Source organism: Schistocerca gregaria, chromosome 1 (genome assembly GCF_023897955.1).
Source record: "Schistocerca gregaria isolate iqSchGreg1 chromosome 1, iqSchGreg1.2, whole genome shotgun sequence".
Lineage (NCBI taxonomy): Eukaryota > Metazoa > Arthropoda > Insecta > Orthoptera > Acrididae > Schistocerca > Schistocerca gregaria.
The window spans coordinates 869,720,378-869,736,221 of NC_064920.1; the positions used below are offsets into that span (position 1 = coordinate 869,720,378).

At 38.2% G+C, this 15,844-nt stretch overlaps 1 protein-coding gene across 1 annotated transcript in view; it reads left to right on the top strand.

Annotated features, from left to right (window-relative positions):
* The window catches only part of LOC126273223 (CUE domain-containing protein 1), a 156,727-nt gene that overhangs the window by 42,815 nt on the left and 98,068 nt on the right, over positions 1-15,844 (top strand). Inside the window, exon 4 of the mRNA XM_049976770.1 lies at positions 4,140-4,305. Within this exon, the coding sequence (XP_049832727.1) occupies positions 4,140-4,305 (166 nt within the window). The remainder of the gene's footprint in view (positions 1-4,139; positions 4,306-15,844) is intronic.

The window sequence follows — 15,844 nt, forward strand, 5'->3', positions numbered from 1 at the left end:
CCTTTGAACTATAATATACAGTAAATTCAGTTCTTGTTCATTATTATATTCCGCAGATCTGTTTATCAGGGATCTGTTCCCTGTAATTGGAAGAAATGTCACAACATAACAGATTCATATAATTACCTTTCTGTATTGTGTGTATTGTTGTTTACTGCGGACATTCATGATGTTGGTTTAAAACATGAAAATATCAACAACCAAGTCAAATAGAAGAGACCAGGTTAGAATATTATGGCTAGAACAGCCAGAGATAGTGGTCGCATGTGTGTGAGATGTGCTACCTTGTGTGAATGTGTGTATGTGTTTTCTTTTCTGAAGAAGACTTAGGCCGAAAACTCGATATACAACAGCTTTTTTTGTTGTGTCTGTCTGCAACTCAGCATATTTTTACAGTGAGTGCAATCCATACTGTTGGTAATACTGTCAAATGAAGAGAGATAGTAAAATAATGGACTCCTTTTATTGCAGCAAATGGTAAGAAAGAAAGAGAGAGGGAGAGAGAGAGAGAGAGAGAGAGAGAGAGAGAGAGAGAGAGAGAGAGGCCTCTATCTGTAATCCATGTTCAGTTTTAACATAGTGGGTTTCTTGACTTTCAGCGGGGATTCCAAAAACAGCAATAGTGTAAAACACTGTCCATTCTATCCACATGATATGCTAGAACCCATGGATAAAGGTTACGTGGCCAGTTCAGTGTCTTCACTTTTCAAATGTTTTTGATCATTCCTGCAGTGACATGTAAATACAGCACATTCTTGCAAGATATGTAAGAGGGCAATAGTGGCAACTATTTATTTACAGCTCTTACAAAATAGATACATGTTTCAAAGCTTTACTCACCTTCAAAGTAGTCACCAGCACTGTGTATAACCCATTGCCAGTGATTCAGAAGTCGTAGGATACTCTTAGCAGTGCCAGTTGTGTCGACAGTCTGAGCAACTCAGTCTATTGCCTGATGAATTTGTAGCAGTTCTGAAGCGAATGCCTTGAAGTGTTTCCTGCAGTTTAGAAATCGAGTTGAACTTATGAGGGCTTAAGTCAGGGGAGTGCAGTAGGTGGTATAGCACTTAGCAGCCCCATCAGTCAAACAAATCAGTAACAGCTTGCACTGTACATGCTTGAGCATTGTCCTGCAAAATGATGGTCAGGTCCTGCAGAAAGTGTTATCACTTCTGTCTCTAAGCTGGTCATAGGTTGTGTTCCAATAATGAACAACATAGAGACAGAAGTGATGACATTTTCTGCAGGACCTGACCATCATTTTGCAGGGCATTCCTCAAGCACGTACAGTGTAAGCTTTTACTGATTTGTTTGACTGATGGGGCTACTAAGTGCTGTACCACCTACTGCACTCCCTTCCTTAAGCCCTTGTAAGATCAACTCAGTTTCTAAACTGAAGCAAACACTTAACAACATTTGCTTCAGAACTGCTACAAATATGTTGGGCAATAGACTGCGCCGCTCAAACTGTCAACACAACTGGCACTGCTAAGAGTATTCTATGACTTCCACATCACTGTCAGTGGGTTATACACAATGCTGGTGACTACTTTGAAGGTCAGTAGAACTTTGAAACACATATCTATTTTGTACGAGCTGTAAATAAATAGTTGCCACTATTGAAGTTCCAACCCTTGTAGTTACACCACAGCTGGACAGAACACATACAGATTATTATTCTGGTGAGTCATACACAGACATAGCAGTAATTCTGGATAAAATCCCGGAAATTGCTTACTGTGTTATATGTTAGTGACCTCATGCGCAGTGTTTGTTGAAATCTCAGACTTTTTCATAGATGATAGTTACTTAGGTGCTGAACTTTATCCAGTAAAAAATGTAATAAAATTAAATCTTATCTAAATAACGAGCTGATGCTAAGGCTTTCAGCTACATAAGCATATCGAGATGTAAATTTGTGCATTTCATGCCACACCAAAATTCAGTAATTTTTGACTGTATGATTAAGTCACATGTACATAGTGTATGTAAGAGACAGACTCGATTTTCACAGAAATGAAAAAAAAAAAAAGGGGAAACATGAACTAGCAGTTTTGAAGAAAAAGCCTGGTATTTTGTCAAAATCTTAGAATATCAAAGAAACATATTTTTAGTGCTGAATGTGTGACTCTCCTTAAAGCTCCTTCAAACATGCATGCTCTCTTACAGAATATGGTGATAAAAATATCTTTCATGGAGGTTTAAAATTCACTAAGTCATCCTAGATTTCATGTGTGGGTGGAAAAGTGTGGAATTTTAATATTTGGGACAGTGATAAGTACTGATGTGAACAGTTCCATGGTTTGCTGGGTACACATGTGTATGTAGAAAGAGTATTGAAATGGAGATATGGGGATCTTATACAGATACCAACTTATAGCCTTAATTTACTGACTTTTGATAGTGAAAGTACTGCTGTTGGGCTGTCATGAGCAATTTTAAGCTGGTATCAGTGCATACGTTTTTTAAAATTATTTGCACATAGTCAGTAATTTTCAGATAAGAGTTTGAAGAATGCTTAAATTGTAACTGTGTGTGATTGCATTCTACCTCCTTATTCACTGTCATTCCTTTTGGGAGTCAGTTAATTACTAAACAAAAGTTACATAAGTGACTAGTACGATCTGGTGGCAGAAATGAGTTACGTACAAGAATTCCAGAAAATATGGAAACTTTGTGACAAATGCATACTTGAACATCAGTACAGAAGATAACCAAGCCTGCAGGTTGCACCATTGTATTTGACCACATATGCCACTTGTGCCATTATACATTATAAGTGTCATTCATGGTTAAAAGAGTGTTCTGTGTAGTTGTGAATGCATTATGTCAGAGCTCATTGAATTCAAACGTGGGCAAATTGTTTATGTTTGTATGGGGGATGCTTCTCTAAACAAGGCAGCCAGAGTGTTTTGGTGTTCCAAGAAACACAATACCGAAGATTTATACCGCATGCAGGGGAAGTGGAAAAACATTGTCTGCGAAGTCACATTGCAGTTGGAAGTGGCTATTGAGTGAGGTGACAGATGACCATTGAAGAGAATTGTGATGAAAAATAGTAGGACTGTGCCTGCAAAAGTTACTGCAGAACTGAATGCCACACTTGGGAGCTGTCAGAACCAAAACAACAAGCAGGGAGCTTTATAAGCTGGGAATTGCAGACTGAGCTGGAATTCCAAAACCACATATTAATGATGCAACTGGCTGTAACAGGAAAATGTGCTGCCAAGGCCATAAAACTTGGAATGTGGAGCAATGGAAGAAAGCCATTTGGTAGGATGCTTCTTGTTTCACAGTTTCCAGCTTCTTGTAGAATTTGTGTCCCAAGTGTGAAACATGGTGTGGGTTCAGTGATGATTTGGGCAGCTGTATCATGTTATTCTATCTGCACTGTGGTTACTCTGCAAGCTTGCAGTACTGCCAAGGATTATGTCACCATTTTGGCTGATGAGATCCATCTGATGGTACTGTATTTGTTCCTCAGTGGCGATGCTCTATTCCAAGACAACAGGCCCCCTTTTCACGCAGCTCGCATTGTCCATGACTGGTGGTGTGAACAGGAAGATGAGTTGCTGCATCTCCTCAGGACACCAGTCACCAGATCTCAATATTATTGAGCCTTTGTGGTCTACTTTGGAGAGAAGGGTGCATGATCGCTATCCACTCCGTCATTTATACCTGAAATTGCCACTGTTTCACAGGGAGAATTGTATAAGAGTCCCTTGAAAACCATACTGTGTCTGTACTTTGTATTTGTTCATCCGGAGACAACTGTAACCTGTTTTGAGTGCCAATGGGTTTCCTACATGGTATTAGGCATGGTAATGTGTTGTGTTTTTGTTTTTCCATTCTTATATATCACCCCTTTCATATAAACTGTTTTTTTTTTTTTTATGAGAAACTTCTCATTAAGGCTGTGGTAGACCCAGTGATAAAGAGTTGTGAGAAATTGTTGCTGTTTGCTTCATAAATAAGTAAATACTGAACTATCCTTCCAATTGCAGTTTTCTATTTTCATTGCTTCATTTTATTCATAGAGGCATACTCTTTTTTTCTTGGAAATTTTATGAAATGCATTATGTCATCATTAGACATTTAGTACTTACAGTTGATATAAAAGAATTGTTGTCTGTCATCAGAAGCCCTCAGAGGCCAGCTTCTGGAGATGAAGTGCCATTGACATTGTCTACAACACCTCCACTACATTCACTCCGTGGTTGGGTACCACCACTTGTAGGACCATTGCCTGATGACTTTCTAAGGATAACACCAGCCACGACATGGGATAGTCACCATAAGAAACAGGTAATTAGCATTGTGTGCACTAGGATGTGCCTAAAATACACATAATTTTTTCTGATATACCAACAGTCTATCTCCCACATCTTGTGTAAGTAATGATGCCCATTTGCTGTCAATCTCTAGAGAAGAGTGGAAGAAAGTCTGATGTTCAGGCACTTTCTTGTCTTTGTGGGAGGAAACTGTATCTATAAATGTGTGACATAATAATTAGTTTCTGCAGTTCTTCCTGTCAATGTGTATTTGCTATCTACATAATACTTATGGTTAAGTTGCATGACATGTGTTCCAGTGGTAAACTTGACTATATAATATTCAGTAAATGTCTGAGATGCTGAGTCGCGCACACGTCTGCAGACTCAGAGAGCTGTGAGTTTAGTTTCAGCTCTCTGAGACTGCAGATGTGTGTGCAAGTTGCGTTTGCGTGAACGTGTGTGTGTGTGTGTGTGTGTGTGTGTGTGTGTGTGTGTGTGTGTGTGTGTGTGTGCTGCTGACAAAGGCCTTAATGGTTGAAAGCTATGAGTGTGTGAATCTTTTTATTGTGCCTATCGCGACTCAGCATATCTGCTATATGGTGAGTAGCAACTTTCCTTCTCTGTATTGTTACATTCCAACCTAGATTTTCCATTGTTTAATATTCAGTGAAAATATTTATAAAATGTCCATGTTACCAGTTTTCACTCATAAGTGCAATTGACAGTATAAGCAAATAACAGGCATAGAAGGAAATGAAGTACAGTATGATCACAGTTGCTGAGGAAACAGTTCAGGTTATGAGACCCAAGTAGCATGGATGGTGGAACCAATAATGTGAAGAAACATTGTCATACTAGAAGGAAGTGTGGCAAGAGTGCTATCCACGAAAAAGGAAAGATGGTTTTTAAAATATAAAGAAGTGTGATTATAAGCAGCAGAATTGATGTTAAACATTAAAGATGCATATGATAATGATCAGCTTGGTCAAACTGAAAATGATTTTCAGGGAAAAAATCAGAGATTTCTACTAAGTTTTGGGTATAACCTCTCGAAGTTTAATCCCCCCAATATCTGTTGTTGAAAAAATAATGGAAAACCTAACATTATCCAACAAAGAAATCTGTGAAATATTAGCTCAATATTTTGAGATTTTGTTCACTTGTTTATTTTGTTTTGTGGTGATTACTGATATGAATACAGGATGTCCATGGGGGAAAGCTTTTGACATGGTGCACCATTGCAGAGCTGCAGACTGCTAATGAAGGTCAGAACAAGGGTATTGTGAGGAGTGCCCCAAGTAAGTGCGATATGAGATACCTAAAGGATCTGACGAACAGGGTGAGCAACAATCTGTTGCTGTTTGCTGATGATGGTGTGGTGTGTGGGAAGATGATGATGTTGAGTGACTAGGAGGCCACAGGATGACATAGATAGAATTTCTGATAGGCATAGTGAATGGCAGGTACCACTAAATGTAGAAAATTATAACTTAATGCAGATGAGTAGGAAAACATTCCTATAATGTTCGAATACAGCATTAGTAGTGTATTACTTGACACAGTCACATCTATAAAATATTTAAGTGTAATGTTGCAGGGTGATATGATATGGAACAACCAAGTAAAGACAATAATAAGGCAATCAAATAGTCAACTTTGGTTTATTGGGAAAGTATAGGTCACATATAAAAGGAGACAGCATATAGGACACTAGTGTGACCCATTATTGAGTTCTGTTAAAGTGTGAGGGATCCCCACCAGATCGGATTAAAGGAAGACATCGAAGCAGTTCAGCATTGGTGTGCTAGATTTGTTACTGGTAGATTCTATCAAAATGCGAGTGTTACAGAAATGATTCATGAATTCAAGCGGAAATCCATGGAGGGAAGACGGCATTCTTTTGGTGGAACACTGTTGAGTAAATTTAGGGAACCGACATTTGAAGCTGACTCCAGAATGATCATACTGTTGTCACTGTACATTTTTCTTAAGGGCCACAAAGATAAGATAAATTATGGTTCTTACAGAGGCATGAAGACAGCAATTTTTCCCTTACTCTGTTTGTGATTGGAATAGGAGAGGAAATGACAGGTAGTGGTACATGACACCCTCCGCCATGCACCATATGGTAGCTTGCGAAGTATGTATGTAGATGTTGATATAGAATTGTCAGTATTCAGGGACATCACGTGAACACTCATTTGAAGCAAAAAACTTCATAGCAGCAATATGCCCTGCTCCAAATGGTTTCTGAGGAAGAACACATTTTATGTCACTTTCATGTGTTTTCTCAAATGACTGAGAAACAGCAACCTCTAACAATACAAAATTAAATTGCATTGAATCTCCTACCAAACAAGTGCTATCCGTTTCTCTTCTAGGACTAATAGTTATTTACTGTGGTATATTGTAAACAATGTTGCTGTATTAAATAATACAGAAAATAAATAACAATGTACATTAAATAGTTCTATCTCCATAACTTTTTGGGATAGGGCATATGTCCATGTGAAATTTTTTACTTCAAATGATCATTCCTGTGATGTCCCTGAATACTGACCATTCCTCTTGGTGAAGTGTTGAAGCTGAGTTAGATCACTTTATGAGATCTGTCAACGGACACAACATCTGATGTTTTTGTTTTAATCCGGTCACCTAGCTGATTCTCTTGAAGTAGAGGTCCTGCTAATCAATACCGTATGTAGCCAAGGAAAGGTTTGACTTCTACATGTTCTGCAGCTGTTATTGGAGCAAAAGAAGATGACTTCTACTCATACCATGAAAAAGCACACCCACTACTTTCCTTTTACAAACATATATGAGGACTGTTCAAAAAGTAAAGTGACTTTTCAAATTGCATGGGCAATGTACATTTGATTATCAATCTTTTTTGTTTTGTTGTGTTGGTACACATGTCCTGAACATATTTTCACAGTTTTAAGTGTACAACATACTTCATTTTTTGACAGATAAAAATGTTAGATGTGTTTTAGTGCGCTTGGCAATTTTTGATTATTATAAAAAATGGAGTAAAGAATTTGCGTAAGATTTTGTTTGAAAAATGGAATCAAGTGCCTGAAATCACTTGAAATGTTGACAGCGTCATATGACATAATAAAAAAAAAATGTTTACACGTGGTACAAGCTCTTCCAAGATGGTTGCGAAGGTGCCAATGATAAACCTTGCCCTGGACACCCCAGCAAATCACTGACAGATTGAAGCTGTGAAGAAAATTGCTTTGGAAAATCATCGAATTACCATCAGAGAAATTGCTGAGGATGTTGGCATTTTGGTCGGCTCATGTCATGTAATTTTTTTGGTTGTTTTGGGTATCAGACGTGTCAATGAGGTTTGTTCCAAAACTTCTCAATTTTGAACAGAAGAACCATTGCATGGATATCCTGATTTGCTCAAAAGGGTCATAACTGGTGATGAAACATGGGTTTACGATTATTATGATGAAACAAAAGCCCAATCATCCCAATGGAAGCATCCTGGAGAGCCAAGACTGAAAAAAGCACGACAAGTAGATCAAATGTCAAAGTTCTTCTCCCTGTTTTTTCTCAATTACTGTGATGTAGTGCATCATAAATTTTTGCCTCAAGGTCGTACGGTCAGTAAGGAGTATTATCTTGGCGTTATGCACTGTTTGTGAGAAGCAATATGCCAAAAACATCCAGAATTGTGGAAAAATAAGGTCATGGCTTTTGCATCACAACGATGCACCTGCTCATTCATCGTAGCTTGTGAGATATTTTTTGGCCAAAAACAAAATGACAAACATGCCTCAGACACCATATTCACCAGATTTGGCCCCATGCAACTTTTTCCAACTCCCAAAACTGAAGAGACCTCTGAAAGGATGAAGATTTTCAATGATTGAGGAAATAAAAACTGCATCACTGGAAGTACTCGACTGTAGCAAAAAGCACTTATGAGAAGGGCTTTGAGGCTTGGAAGAAGCATTGACACAAGTGTATTGTATCTGAGGGGGATTACTTTGAAGGGGATAGCATGAATGTCAATGAATAAATAAATATTTTTTCATAAAAATATAAAGTCACCTTCCTTTTTGAACACACCTTGTATTTCCTTGAATGGGTGTACAGATCACTAGTGTGACTCAAGAATCTAGCACCGACTTTACGTATGAGATATGCCTTGAAGACTCAACCTGAAAATCAAGATTACAATATGTTTCATTTGTCACAAAACCATCCTGTCTTTGTTTTCATTCTTGGAGAGTGTGGTTGTTCTTTGATGGTTAACCCACAGCCAAACTGCTGCTATGTCAAAACATAGAAATCAGCCCCTCCCCCTTGTCCCTCCCCTCCCTCACCTACACCATGGCAGGTGAAGCCATATTTATTTGTCATCATACCTTGCCATTTTCTCATATTCCACACCTCCTGTTTAATGTCTCCACATATGATAACAAACACCTGTGCACAATACATGTTCTATGACTTACTCCCTACTTAATATTATTGTCTTGTTCAACTTTCCTTGTAATACACAAGGAGTGTGAAATGTTTGCCTAAATGGCATGTAACACTTCACTGGAACACCCTATATATCATAGGATATGGAATGAGTCAGTTTTACAAGTTTGTTGTGTTTATGTTCTATGATATTATGTAAATAGTACTGGTCAGTTTCATATTGAAGTATCTGCCATTTAGGTTCCATTACAGAAATATGAAATATTTAAATACAATAATAAACAAGCACACACACTAATAACGAAATGGGTATGTATTGAGTGATACAGGTAAATGTATATTACACATTGTGCTTCAGGAACTCTTTTGTAGTGTAGAATGGCCGTTGCAGGATTGTTATTGGACACTTAATTTGTGAAGGGGGCAGGGAATTAAAAATCTTACAGCCACTGAAACTGATCCCTTTCTGTTAGCGTGCTCATAGTGGGTACCTTGTTTTCCTGTAGTATCATGACTGTGGTACATACTATAGGCAGTTTGAAAAGAGGCCTTTTTTCCCCCCTCTTCTTGCCGAATGAGGTAGTGCAGTGGTTAGTATACTGGACTGGTATTCAGGAGGAGGACCGTTCAAGTCCGTATCTGGCCATCCAGATTTATGTTTTCTGTGATTTCCATAAACTGGTGCAGGTAAATGCTGAGATGGTTCCTTTGAAAAAGCCGCTGCTGGTTTCCTTTCCATCCATTCATAATCCAAGCTCATGCTCCATCTCTAATGACTGCACTGTCAGTGGTGTGTTAAACCCTAATCTACCTTCGTTTTTTTCCTTTTGAAACATTTCAGGGTGAATATTTATTTCAAAGTAGACTGAGGATTTCAGACTCCTTAAGAGATTTATGCATACTCTTCTAAGATGGATTCCAATCACAGTTCTTGAGACTGATTTCTGTGCATTTTGCACGTCTCTAGCCAGTGGATGATTTCCTCAAAAGATGATTACATATGGCACAATGACATGAAAATAAATACAGTAATTTAATTTAATAGGTTCTGTATGTTTGTAAGAGCAAAAAATGTGTAAAGCACAAGTACAGGCTGTGGATTGACTAGTTTATTTTGCTGTTAGTATGTAAACTCAGATATTTTGAAGTATCCACCTGTGGAGAACCTAGTTTTTTCCTATTTATTTATTTTTAGAGGTTCTGTGAAACTTAATAAAGCTTTTTTTACAGTACTTAACAAAAAGACAATTTATGTTAAATCAGATCGCAGTATCCATAAAGACCTTATTAATTTGCCCATAAGTTTGTCTGATGAATGATCGATAAGTACCGCAGTGTCATCAGCAAAGATGGTAAATTTACAATATTCTATACAAAGAGACAGACTGTTAATAAAAACTAACAGACCTAGAATTGAGTGCTGAGGCACTGAGCATGTGGTACCTTATTCCAATGATGATGAGACACGTATTCCACTATCCAGTTCAACTTTCTGCTTTCTGTTAAAAGGATGTGATCAAGCAACATCCCGGTTGCACCTTTTATAGCTAATAACGTAGCTTTATGTGAAAGTATTTGGTGTCTGACACAGTCAGGTGCTTTTGGTAGGTAGCATAATATTCCGACTATCAATTTTTTTATTCCTTGGCTCCATCATATTAGCAGCAAATTCAAATATTGCATCTTGTGGTGATAACCCTTTCCAAAATCCAAGCTGACTGTCATTATGTTCCTTAAGGTGCTCAACAATCCTGGTGTGCATTAGGTCTTCTAAAACCTTGAGCTGTGAAATTGGCCCATAGTAGTATCTGCCTTACCTTCCTGCATTTGCCTTTAAGGAACTATTCCTTGTTTAAGAGGTGTCTTAGCAATATGGCAAAAATTTTTACCTTGGTGACTGCAGAAGTATTTAATAACTTACTGGATATGATGTAACTCTGGTAACATTTCTGCTTTTCAGAGATTTAAGGATTATTTAAATTTCCTGTGTAGTGAATATTGTTACATGGATGTTTTGTACTCTGCTAGATACAGCTGCAGTGAACCAGAAAAGGTATGTGCTAGTGTGAAGAATTCAAAGGTACTTTCGTAAATAATGCAAATCAAAAAGCAGCAGAAGACTGAATTGTCACAGGATTGTGGATACTGGTTGATGGAAATTTATTGCTGAGATTAAAATAAATAATGTAGAATATATAGCTTTAAATTGAACCTGATGCCAATAACTGCAGAGGGATAGCACTGTTAACAGTTACATTCATAATCTTTTTTAAAAGCAGATTAGGGAAATAGGAAGACAACAATATCAGGGAGTATCAAGGAGTATTTTTGACAGAAGGTAATGAGTGGAACAGATTCTGTATCTGAAGCTCATAATCCAAGATACAACAGCAAGGTGTTTGACCATTGTTGTAGTGTTTGTTGCCTTCAAAAGGGGCAAATGTCTATGTTGAAAGAATATCCACTTTCAGATATTGTATGACTATGTTGTTATTGATAAAAATAATCTGTCTAGCAAACACACACACGCAAAAAAAAGTCTAAAGTGACATTTTTCAGAGAAATAGATCTGGAGCTTTCAATATCTGAACAGGTCTTAGATTAGGAGATGGGCTACCACTATTATATTGCAGTGTGTCCTTGGAAAAGTGATCTGAGAATGGGAAAAAGAGCCCAAAAAGTATGGAGCAAATGGCCAGGTGCATCTGGGCTATAAGTATTAGAGTATTAGAATTCTGTGTGGTTGTTTTGCTCATGATATTGCAGTATTGTCTGGAAACATAGTAATGGCAACAAGAAAGATCAATATTTAGGAAATAATTGCAGAAAAAACTGGTCTTCACTTGTCTTTTTGAGGTAATACAGAAGAACTGCTTGATGGAAGGGCCACTTAACTCAGAACAAGAAAAATGGAAATAACTTATTGATTAAAGATGTGTATAATGAGAGCATTTTTCTCAAGCACATTTCCAACATTGTATTACAGTGGTAAAACGAGAATCTGTATACACTGCTGAATGCCAGGATTTTATGAAGACAACAGAAGTCGAAAATGTGGCAGAGAGATAGGAAAATCCAGAGAAAAAAATTTTGTTCTTGGGGTTTTCAGCATAAAAACTGGTTTGAGGCAGTTCTCCAATCTAATCTGTCTTGCATAAGCCTCTTCAAAGTGCATAACTTTCGTAACCTGTAACCACTACAACCTGCTTATATTCATCAAACCTTGATCTCCCTTTACAGTGTTTACTTCCCCCTCCCCCAACCCTGTCTGCCCACACATACTCTTCTCTCCATCACCAAATTATCAAATTGTCTGTTCCCTGATATTTCAGGATGTGTCCTATCAGCAATGGAAACAACAACTTGGCTGTTATGTAGGAGCACACCATTAATCAGAAAAGACTCTTACATGTATATTGGATGTTAAATTTTTCTCTTTTGCAGAAAAATTTCTCTGGCTGCTGCCAGTTTGCATTTTACATGCTCTTTACTTTGACCAATACAGTTATCCTTCTATTCAGCTAGCTAAATTCTTCTACTACTGATAGTCTCTCATTCCCTAACCTAATTCCCTTCGTGTCATCTGATTTAAATCCACTCCATTTCATTACCGTTGTTTTACTTTTGTTGATGTTCATTTTATAATATCATTCTGAGGCAGCATCCATTCCCGTCAACAGCTCTTCCAAGTTGTTTGCCATTAAAATGTCATCCACATACCTCAAAGTTTTTATTTCTTCTCAGTGGCATTTAATTTCCTTTCCTAATCTCTCCTTAGTTTCCTTCACAGCTTGATCAGTGTACATCGGAGCCCTTAGGAGCCTTGAGCCAATCCAACTCTACATATCTTTAGATTGTTTATTAGCTCTGGCATCAATAACGCTTTCAGTGTCTCATTTGAACCACTTCTGTGTAATTCCATTATTTGATTAAATTTCTCCCTGACATCACTTACTCGAGATGAACTAGCTCTTGAATAAGAGACTGCCAGTGTCACTGTTCATTTCCCTGATCCCCCAAATAACTGACCAATGTACACATTAAATAACATCAGGGATAGGCTACAACCCTATCTCACACCTTTCTTAGCAACTGTTTCGATTTCCTGTCCAGCTCTTATTACTGCCCTCAGGTTTCTGTAGAAGTTGTAGGTAACATTTCACTTCCTGTGTTTCATAACAAATCTTTTCAGAATTTCAAAAATTGTCAAAAGTATTCTCTGAATCTATAAATGCTGTTGATAGAGGTTTTTCTGTCTCCATCCTTCTTACTGGGATAAGCCATAAGGGCAGTATTGTCTCACGTGTTTCTATATTTCTTTGGAAGCTAAACTTACCTTCCCGGATGTCAGTCTCATCCAGTTTTTCCATTCCTGTGTGAGTAATCCATGTTAGTATTTTACAATCATAACTTATTAAACTGATAGTTTGGTGATAGTCACACCTATCAGCACCTGCCTTCTTTGGAATGTGAATTATTACATACTTCTTGCACTCTTCAGGGCATTTCACCTGTTTCATGTATCTTGCACACCATGCAGGATATTTTTTGTCATGACTGGCTATCCCAAGAATCTCAGACCTAACAGAACACTGTCTGTTCCAGGGGCCTTGTTTTGACTTAGTCTTGCAGTATCATACCTCCCATTTCTTCTTCTTCTAGTACCTGTTCCTTTTCTATAATGTTGTCTTAAAATTCCCCTTCCTTGCATAGCCTTTCTGTATATTCCTTTCAGCCTCCCCTTTGCTTACTACTGGTTTGCCATCTGAGCCTTGTCTTTTCATTATTTGATCCTTTGCAACCTTCACTATTTCATCTCTCGAAGCTACCCATTCCTCTTTGATTGTATTTATTTTCTTTGTTTTTGTTGATTGTTGCTGAAAGCTCTGTTTGAAACTATCAGTGACCTCAGATGCTTTCAGTTCATCCAGGTTCCATCTCCTAACTTTCTGTAATGTCAGTTCATAACTGATAAATTATTGTCAAGTCCCACTGTGTGTCTGGTAATGTTTTTTAGTTGAAAATCTGGTTTTGAAATCTTAGTCCCACCATTACATAACTAACTGCAAGCTTCTGATTTCTCCATGTCTCTTCTACTTATACGGTATTCTTCAATGGTTCTGAAACCAAGTATTTGCTATTACACTAGCCGACAACATTTACCTTTTTTTGTGTCATCTTGTTGTCACTGTAAGCTTGTACCATGGAAAGCAAGGAGAGGAAGTTGTTGGTGGGTGGTTCTCTCTATAACACAACTATATGCCTGTATTAACAGGGTTTTTTTATTTATCAGAACAGAAAATTACTTATCTTTAAGCACATTGTAGTGGTACAAACTCTTCCATAATACCCACATTATTCTCACTGGTAATGAAGTACAAGTCCGCTACGTACACTACTCTGTTGGCTAGGTACTGACTGACTCTGACTGTGACTGGGCTGCAAATGACGACTCGGAGAATCACTGGATGACTGACTGGACCCTCCAGTCTGCGGTGGCAATCTAAATACTGGTGGTCGAGCGGGCATTGTCGGCGCATTGCTGCCAGTCTGTTTTTGGCCTCTCTCCTAATAGACACATCGCTTGCGCCTACTGTTGATCTTCTCACAACTTCTTTGCTGCCCGGTGTGCTGGTGACAGATTATGCCATCCCCCCCCCCCCCCCCCCCCCCTCCCCTCTCCCGCAATCCCACACCATTGTCATGTAGTGAGGCTGTGAACAGCAATGGGGAGGGAGGCAGAACGCTGGACATAGAGATGAACCAGGAGCGTAGCTGTGGAGGATGGCATCCTCCTGACTGTACCCCACCATCTTATTTGCAAGGCATTAGGAACATCGTCGGGAAAACTGCTGCCAGGGCACACGTTGTGACCAAACCCGCCGATTCCACGTGTAACCAATTTGTAGTATTAAATAATTCTCATATGAAATCGCGTGGAATCGTACTGTCTTTATGAAACGTAGTTGGAGAGAAAAAAAAAAAAAAAAACTGTTAACTACATATGTCTTTCCATATGTCTTTCTTTCTACTAATTTTGTTTAAATAAATACATTTTCAGTGCACATACTAATGTTAGTTCTTTGCTGCTGAGTGAAAGTCCCGCACCAGTTGCCCGCACGAAAGCGAAGGCCCTTTTGGAAGCAGATAGTGGCTGCCCCTCCTCTGACGCCTAGCGGACACTGGCACAAAAAATCTTAATGGTGTCTCCGCGGCCACATTCTGCTGCTTTTCTCAAGCCACAATACAGCCATTCACTCACCCCCACTAACATAAACGTTACATTGAAAAATGTTACTGAAGATATTGTTAATAAACTTTCTATGTTCGACAAAACCTATGACCAATGTAACCTAATGGAATTTAGACTGCAAGGCAATCATTTAACGTGGGCTTCTACCCAAAACACAATGGGGATGAATGGGCTCGATGCGCAAATTTGGTGGGGCAGACAGGATTATACAATGTCTGACCTACCTTCTGTCACATCCGTCCACACCACAGTAGCGCACCACAGCAGACTCGAAACCTTACCTTAGTTAGAGAAAATTTTATTTTTGGTCACCAGCTTTGAAGGAACAATTTTGAAATCTTTAAATGTTTTTCTGTTAATTAGTTTTAGTGGTGATAGTGCCTTTCAATGGCTGTAATTTCACACACACACACACACACACACACACACACACACATTTTTTTTGTTAATTACGTGAATTTACTTTGAACCAACATGGAAGCAAACTGGGACTGGCCAAGCGGCAGCCATCTTTACTTTTGAAAAACTTGTTACGTAAATCATGAATTAGCAAGCATAGCAAATTTAAATTTGTAGTAAAGTCAGTGTTATTCAATTGACTCTAGTTTATTTCTTTGAACAAAGTGACCACATTTAAAGATGGTGTTATAAACCAAAGCAGTTTCTTAGGTTGGATGTCTCCCTCTCTCAACTATGAAGCAGTTCATAATAATAATAAATTTACTTATCACATCTTTTACTCAATTATCAAACAAGCAAGCAATTTAACTTTCAAACTGTCATTAAACAACAAACATGACCAGGAAACAGGACAGGTGATGGCTTGGGGCAGAAATTTTCAGAGAATAAGTTTGCACATCTTCTATTTTTTCAT